General features: G+C 43.1%; 1 protein-coding gene across 1 annotated transcript in view; it reads left to right on the forward strand.

The window, feature by feature from the left end:
* Window positions 1–648: 648 nt before the first annotated feature.
* Window positions 649–9,106, forward strand: part of THOC7 (THO complex subunit 7) — an 89,957-nt gene continuing 81,499 nt past the window's right edge. Inside the window, exon 1 of the mRNA XM_085624703.1 lies at window positions 649–804. Coding sequence (XP_085480829.1) covers window positions 786–804 — 19 coding nt within the window. The 5' untranslated portion in view covers window positions 649–785. The remainder of the gene's footprint in view (window positions 805–9,106) is intronic.

Below are 9,106 nucleotides of genomic sequence, written 5' to 3' on the forward strand. Positions count from 1 at the left end.
TTTTTTAAATTTATTTCTTTATACCTTCCTTTTCTTCTTTCCACCCTTTTTCTTGTTTGCACTTTTTCTTCTTTTTTCTTCTTTTACTTATTTCCTATGTACTTTTGTACTCTCTTTCCTGCATGCTTTTTTTTCCTTCCTTTGTTTATTATTTGCATTGTACTTTATTTGCATTGTACTTGCTTTCCTTTATGCTGTCTCACTTCATTTGCCTCTATCTTATGTTTTCTTTGCCATTTTAATATTTTTCTTTCTCTCTGTCACCCTTTCTACTTCTGACTTACGTTGACCTGCGAGCCCAAAATAAAAGTAAAGAAGTGTCATAAACACAATAGAATCTGCTTCTGTAGCACCCACGCTTAATAGCGAGTACTAATTAACTAAGCCCTTGTAACGTGCAAGCTTTTGATTCCTTTCTGGGCACGTCAGGCATGTCTAATTGTGACCATTTTCACAAAAGAAGCGTGATTCTGGTCCATTATAAATGCTTATTAACACATACAGGTCTCATATCAAATTCAAGACTTTGGGCTATGCATACGCAATCCTCCTTAGGAGGCACAGTAATCTACTAAACTAACTCGAACTTCTCTTAACTAGCCCCACCTAACACTTCAACACAGGTTCGTAGTGCTCGCGGTGAGCTGCTGGGAAGTAAGAGGGGAGGTGCCAGGGCTCGAAGAGGAGGAGCTTCGCGGGGGGCGGGACTCAGAGGCTTCGCTGCTCGCGTGCCCCACTGCATTGTGGGTATCGGGTTCCCCTGCTGCTCGCCGGACGCCGTCAACATGGGGGCAGTCACTGACGGTAAGGACTTCACAGTGTAGCTCTGCGGGGAGTAACCGAGAACACGCGTCCTCAACATCCTTGTCCCGCGCCTCTCGGTACTCGGTAGGCCGTGAAGCCACGGCCTCAAGTACTAGTCGCCGCCAAGGAAGCGTAAGCTTCTGAGAGATGATGTATTACCTCGCATTCGCTTGAATTGGATTGCTATCTATATTTTCATTATCGTAGTGTGTGACGAAATAATGGCAAGCAGCTAGAAAATAGTAGAAATATTAGCAGACTTTTCGGTAAATAATAAAAGTGACAGCAACTTTAAGAATACAGACTTTACTAAACATGAACAGCCATCTGTATAGCCAGTAGTTTTCCAATCTTACAGAGCAACGCGAGCTGATGTATAATATTCCTTAATGTACACAAAAAGCGCTGCCTTTTTTGTTTACTATAAGCCAAGTTGCACAGCATCCCCCGCCTGCAGCATATCGAAAAAAATATTTCAACGCCAGTTAGGGTGACCAACTGGCATGGGTGCAATTTCAGGACGGTAAGTGTAAAAATTCAGGACAAAGGGTCAAAATTCAGGACAAAACTTCGGGACAAAAGGAAAGCTTTACAGACAGAGGAAGTTGCACGATAGTATAAAAGTATGTGAATAGACAACCACTTAAGTACAAGTCAAGAAAAGATTATTAAGTTGCGACAATCGTGCACTTCCTTGTTTTTTGGTATGTGTGCTGCTTTGAGCAACTGTGCAGGTCTTTTTGGGGTATTTCATATGATGATAATCTATTTATATGGTTACTAGCATCTCATATCTGCCTGCCATTGTGAGATGTAAAGCGGCATGCATAGGTGAACTAAAGGGAGGATTGCTGTGATGAACCCACAATAGGGAACGCATTATGGGTGTTTCAGCAAGAGAAACTTAAAATATAGAATCTTACATTGCTTATGGGGGCTTTGCATAGAGTTGCACTAGCTGACGGAAGTCACAAAAGTGCTTTTCCCTGCAGCTTTCTTAAAGAAGGCGCTGTCGATACACTATCACAGTTTATTTTTGACGCCTTGCCCATTGCTACAAACACAATATACATCTGAAGCACAGCTCATGGCACTATGAGTCTCTCTCTAAAACCTTACACCTAAAACAAAACATGCAAACAATTACAAGTATAACATTCAGGTAGCAGTTGGGTGTCACTCAAAATGTCATATGTATGATGTATAGATCCCACACGTAAGCACACAGCAAATACAGAATAGGAACACATAGGAAAGGGAGTAGCCAGAAAATGTAAATACCTCCCACTTTGAAATAAAGCTCTTATGGCACCAAGAAAGCAAAGTAAGTCATCACAACCCTCCCCACATGAGCTCTCTTGTCCAAGGATCTAGCCAGTTATCCTTCCATCAAACCCTTGATATCCACGTTTCAAATGTACATTCTGTCATCTATTCTTTCATCCATCATTCAGTCTTTATTCTGTCCTTCAGTCTGTGTGCCCAGCCATATCAAACCTTTGCAAACCTATCCATAATCTATCCTTCCATCCACCCTTTCACTCATCCGTCCCTCCATCCACCCTTTCACTCATCCGTCCCTCCATCCACCCTTTCACTGAATCCATCATTTCACTCATCCATCCACTCTTCCACCCATCCATTCACTCATCCGTCCAGCCATTTACCCTTTCACCCAAGCCATCCTTTCACTCATCCACTCTTCTTCCCATCCATTCACTCATCCATCCAACCATTTACCCTTTCACCCATCCAGCCATCCTTTCACTTCTCATCCATCCATGCAGTCACTCATCCGTCCACTCATTCATCCTTTCACTCATCCATCCTTTCTTCAAGTTCTTCAACCTCCCTTTCACTCGTGTGCATTCTTTCACTCATCTATCTTTTTTATTAGGTCGAGGGACCGTCCGGTCTGCCGAAGGCAGAACCGGAAGTCCGGAGATTTAATGTTTCTTAGAGTGGCTATTTAGCCCGCCTCTCTTTTTGCTTCTCCTCCATTGGCTGGCTTCCTAAACGGAGGCCAGCCATTGGAGGAGAGAGCCGTCCCTCCAAATAGGCTCCGTCTTTTTCAGATTCGGGGGCGTGTTCCGTGCTGTTCTTTCCACTTTTTAGCCACGCCCCCGAATCTGAAACCACCGCTGCGTTTCTCCGAGGCATTTCTGCTTCGCCTCGGAGAAAGGCGGTGGTGTTCAGGGCGATTCCCTCAACGACGATTCCCTCAAGCACGTAAGACTTGTTTAAATTAACTCTTCATCCATCTGTTTTCCCTTTCCTTATTCGTCCTGTGCTGGAAATCACTGATGTAAATGCCGTATCTTCATAGAGTGGCTTCAGAGAATTATGTTCCTGGGTGGAAGGCAGGCTCCCACAGGGCTTATTATGATATCCGTCTATCAAGCTCTGTCTTTCAGTCTCACTAATCGTGTTTTTAATACTATAAACATAATTACTTTACATATATTACCAGTGATATCCTTTGCCTCGCGCTACGTAGCCCTGCTGTTATGTGGAGTGTGCTTTATACCTGTGTTATGCGGTATATCACAGCTGTATGGCCATGCAGCATAGCAGTATGTGGGGCACCACCAATCAAGAGGGAGATAACATACCCCCACCCATTTCAGAGCAACGCACAGCGGATTGGTGGAATTTAAGGTTTTAACACAATAACACATTTTTAGGCGACCTGGCTGTCTTCTACGCCCAAATATTTGGTACAACCTTCAACTGTGAATATTTATTTGCATTTTAGCCCGAATATAACAGGGCCACTTGCGAATATATGCTGATGCGATTTGTGAAAGTTCACGAGAGCATTCTCTTTGAGCCCCAAAACATACAGCTTAATTTCCCAGCCTAGCTTTCTGAAATGTTTCCCTTCCTATGTCCTTTCGTTTTCACTGCTTAAGGGTTTGGAAATATGCTCTGTTCCGGAACTCTGAAAGAAGCGTGCAACAAATGACACATCAAATATGTCTACCTCCTGTTGCAATTTCCGTGAACCGCTTTGTAGAAAGATGCTTAATTTCTAAAGTAAACGCAGACACTGCTGTTACAGAGCCCCCTCATTCTGGTGGTAGCGGCTGCCAGTCTAAAGGACAGTCCTGGCTGGGGGTTGTCAGTGTGTGAGTGTAAGTGCACGTTTACACGCCCAACAGCCCACCTTCTCATTACACGCCTGTTACCTGTAATCACAGGGATCTACCCTGACACCAGTCTGTCATCACCAGGCCCCGAAGGGACAGCTGCAGAAGAGTCTGTCTCCAGCTCGGCTGTTCTTTCAGGGCTGGACATATAAGCGTCTCAGGTGAGGCTGGAAGGAGTGCACTGACTGGAGCTCACCTTTAGAACGGCACCGACCTCTGAGCTCCCAGGACGGCAGGCCTGTAGGTACGGTAATCACTTTACCCCGTAGGCTTTGGACTTGTTCCTCCAAACACTAAACGTTTTCTTTCAGAATGGCTTTTATGGTTTAAAAAAAACAGTCTGAAACCAAGAAAGCCATTTCCTTTTTAATTGAAAAGTGCATACGCTTATCGGGCGTCTTCTTTCCTCTCTTATAAAGTGAAATGTTTTCACCCATTGGAGGATGGCTCCAATAGTAGTCCTTTCTGTCTTTGGCACGAATTCCCTTCATTAGGGCCACCCATGAACTTTCAATAAAAAAAATGTTCTTCACTTTTTGTGGGAGGAGATGCTTAATTTAAAGTTCCCCTTTCATCCATACCATGTTGAAGGATGTGTGGTGGTTTAGGTGAAATGGGGTGTGGCATGGGCACCGAAGTGAGTTTTTTCCAATTCCAGCTCATAATGTTTGATCTCTGTGGATTGACTGAAAGGTTAATTGCAGGAGGTTCAACCCCCAGCAAAGGGGCATTTGAAGATCGGGAGTATTTATTTCCTTGCTAATGCCCGCCATTTGCATAGCTCACCTCTTCATCTGCAGACAAAGGTAGACGCCCCCTCTAAGCCACCGTGTCCCCCTCTCCCACCCACTTACCCAGTGCTGTTTGGGACTCTTGTTTAACATGTCAATCCGGCCAAAACATCCAACTCCTCCGAACAGGCTGACGGGGATGCCTCCTTCCCCTCCTGGGACGTTTAGTTAGCTATAATTTCTACAGATCCAGATTTTTTTTTATTCCTTGCAGTTTTCTATAGCAAGCACTCGACCCAAGGCATAGGGAGCGCTTAACATGAGCACCAGCTACACAACACAAGGAGACACTCATTTTTGATAAGCAAGGAGAGATTAGTGATTTGCCCACAATCACAGGGTGTGTATGTGCTTTCCAGTATGGAGCAGCTTTGCTCATTCATTTGCTGGTCGCTGAAGTAAAACGCCTGAAGGCGTATTCTCTCGCTCGTGACTTCTTCAGAGCGCTGCCGTGACAGAGTGTTATCTATTTCTGTCTCACTCTGGTGCATGTACCTTTCTCTCTATCTCACTACATCACAACATCACTCTATGCTTATATATCACTACCTCACAACATCCCTCTACCTCACTCTCTCTCACTACCTCACTCTCTATTTCAATACCTCACTCTCTCTCTCTATCTCACTACCTCACTCTCTCTCTGCTAATGCAATAGGTATCACATATGCAAAAAAAGCTAATGCCAATAGAAATGACAATGCCATTTATTTAGGGATACAAAAATGATAATGAGCAATACCAATAGCTCTACCTATAATATTGCCGAGACCATTGCATTGTAAATGCTTGTTCTGCTTTTCACTCATCCATGCGCCCATTCACCAATGCATTTACTCATCCATCCATTTTCTCTCATTTCCCCTTTCGCTTAGCCACCCATCCTTCCATCCACCATTCACCCATCCACACACTCATCCATTTATTCATCCACTCATGAATCCATCCATTGACCCCATCACTCATCCATCCTTTCTCTCATCCATCCATCCTTTCTCTCATCCATCCACCCTTTTAATCATCTATCCATCCTTTTGTCCATCTACCCTCCCTTTCACTCACTCATCCATCCTTATATCCAACCTTCACTCACTCATCCATCCATCCACCCTTTCACTTATCAATTCATCAATCCATCCATCATTTCTCTCAACCATCCACTCACCCATCCTTTCACTCATCCATCCTTTCACTGATCCACCCTTTTAACCATCCATCTACCCTTCCACCCATACACCCATCTATTTACCCCATCCATCCTTCCACTCACTCATCCATCCTCTCTCATTATCCATCCATTCTCCCTTTCACTCATTCATTCACCCATTCACTAATCCATCCAGCCATTTACCAATTCCTTCACTTACTCACCCACCTTTTCACATTAATTATGAGCTGAGCCTTTGGCTGCCAGCGAACACAAGTGAAAGGGAGCAGTAACAGCTGGAGGAGGGTGGGTAGTGAAGGAGAGGAAATACACACAAAAAAGTACAGGAGCCTGCATCAGTGGAAGGACACTGGCCACAGGAAGTAGTATTTGTTCCAAGCGCCACAACCTAGACAAAGATTTGAGGCGAGGAGGAGGTGCTAAGCAATAGAAGGCAAGCAAACAAGCGGGACGTGGGAGTCAACCGATGGTAAATAAAGGTAGGTAATGGGTGGCCTCTATACTCCTTTTAAGATTCTTTTGCTTTACAAAATATTTTGCAAGGACCGCACAAGCGATGTGCAGACAAAGCCTAAAAAGAGGGTATGCTGGATTACAGCTGACGTGAGAACTGTTGCTCCACTGCTTCACGAAAGGCAATTTCATTCATTGGATCCCAACTCAATGAACCTAGTGCATGTTGTTTCTTTGTTGGACGGTATTCCTCCAAAGGTCTGAAAGCGTTGCCCCAAATGGTCTTGTGCAAAGACACCCTAGATTGCTCTGGAAAATTTCAAGTCATCCATGAATGTGATGAGGCTTCACCAGATTGTTATCACATACATTTTTAAACTTCCTGAATCACGTTTATTTTCTGCAAATGGAAGGGTAACTACAGAGCAGAAGTTTAAAAAAAGAAGTGGGTGGGACTAGCCAAGTTAGACAGTATGCAAGTGACATGATGACATCTGGCATCATAGGAAGTGGCCTCACAACCCATGACCTCACAGGAAGTAGCAACACAAGAAGTGACATCAGATCTTAAGACCTCACACATATGTTTAGCAGGTCTATCAAGAGAAAAGTGATGCAACCCTACTGCAAAATATGAGCCTCAATTTATGCATTTATTTTGTTTAAACTCTGCCACATAGAAATTGGCAACAAGAAGGAATGTGGCAATAAATCAGTTTTGCTCAATTGATTTCAAAGTTTGCATTTTAAAATATCTAATGGAGTTATGGCACCTGCTGCATAGATCTTTGTGTGTCCAGTAAATCTCAGGGAATAATAATGGTAAGATACCTCTTGAGGTTAATGCACTTGCTGGAGAGGTCTGTTTTGGCTAGTCTCAGTTATGAATCAAAGCACATCGTGTGACATGCAAATGATCGTTTTGTATTAATGTAGAAGGGTAAGAAGGTACAGATATTAGCACTGAGATCCTTTTGTTACTTGCAGTTTATAAATTGTAACCCTTCTAATATAACACAGTGAGCTATGAAGGGCATGTGACTCCTTCACTGTCTTATGTAACACATCCTGTAGAGTGGTTTACACACACGATTTATTGTCATGGTATAATGTGTATATGTAATGTAAAGCACTCTGGTTTGGGATGAGAAGCACTATAAAAGAAACAAAAAAGTGGTATTTAAATTATTTGTGATAATACTTGGACAGATCAACACATTTGACATTCTTACAGTGCATGCATATGTTATTTATATGGACTGAACAAAGACAAAAGCATGCTTCTTTTAAGCACCTGTGAAGTAATAAGTTGTGAGCCTTTGATTCCCCTTCCTTGCTTTTGCAGGTAGGTGTGAGATTCCAGATAGCTCCTAGGCAGGATGCTAAATCAAAAAGAGGCCCGATGGCCTGTTAACTTAGGCCTTTGTTTTGTGCTCGCTGGAATTTTGAATAACAAAGCCCCCTCATCTGCACATTGCTTCCCGGAAGGGAAGCAGACAACGCACATGAGCTGCTAAATGTGTCCCGGTGCCTTAAAATTACACCAGTACAAATTCAGCATATTTCTTTGGGGCTTAACGTCTTGGTCGGGAGACTGCGTCCACCATGTGAAAAGAGTGGGTAGATGCCATCTACCTCATGTACTCTTGACTTGTGTCCTAGGTAACTAATCTTAGAATTGACCTAAAGTGACATTTTAAAACTAATGCCTACCCTTCACTGCTCGGTTTTTAGATATTTATGTAACCCAAGTCCAAATGAGAAGCCTATAAAGACAGTTACCTTTTAGCAGATCATACTTTTGTTGTTATTGAAATAGACGTTAGAGCAGTGGAAATAACACACAGAACCCTATGCTGTCCTAGTTATTCATTGTGTTTCTTCATAAAACATTCCTTAAGTGATATGGTAATCTCCCTAGAAAATACTTCCAGAAGACTTTGTGTGAGTGCTTGATTGCACAGGAGATCCCATCTGTAGCCCTCACAACAAGATCTTTAAACACACACCAAGATTATAAAGCTTCTTGGTTATGTGAATTTCATGCATGTGAAAACTCCTCGGTTCTTAACTTGCTGACGCCGTTGGAACATGAAGTCTAAAACTAAATCTTTCTCATGCCTTCAAAAAAATCATGTTATGCAGACACACTTAGGGAACACAGTATCCTTGCTTTCAACCTTAGGACAACAGTAAATATACATGCCCTACGGGACCTCCTTGTATGTTAATGATATTTCTGAAGCATAAAGCTAGCCAAAGGGCTGCGTAGTGCTGTCCGTGGTCAAAGACCAGTATAAAAGTCAAGGAGTATTAGGAAAGGAAGCTGGTTTGTGGACCGTTAATGAAGTGTGATTGATGTAGTGATATTTACAAAGTTGAGTCTTCATCTCTTTCCTCAATAGTAGCATCGTTGGGGGCGGTCTTGATGGATATAGGGATATTTTCCAAGATCCTGGTTGCATAGATGAAAAAATCCTGCTGTCTTGTTTTTTCTTTTTTTTGCACTCCTTAGACTGCAGTCTGATGGGGTTCTGAATGTGGGTGTGCCAAGAAGCACCAGAGGTGGTAAAATTGTCTGCAAGATAAGCAGAGGTGCTGGCCTTAGCTTTGTAAATGATCCATCTGGTTTTGAAGATGGTGATGGCAGGCAAGGTGAGCTTGTGTAGTCCCAACAGGATGCGGGTGATCATATTTCTTCAGCCCTTGGATGGGATGTGCTGCGGCATGTGGAATGCCTC

Source organism: Triturus cristatus, chromosome 9 (assembly GCF_964204655.1).
Source record: "Triturus cristatus chromosome 9, aTriCri1.1, whole genome shotgun sequence".
NCBI classification, from domain to species: domain Eukaryota; kingdom Metazoa; phylum Chordata; class Amphibia; order Caudata; family Salamandridae; genus Triturus; species Triturus cristatus.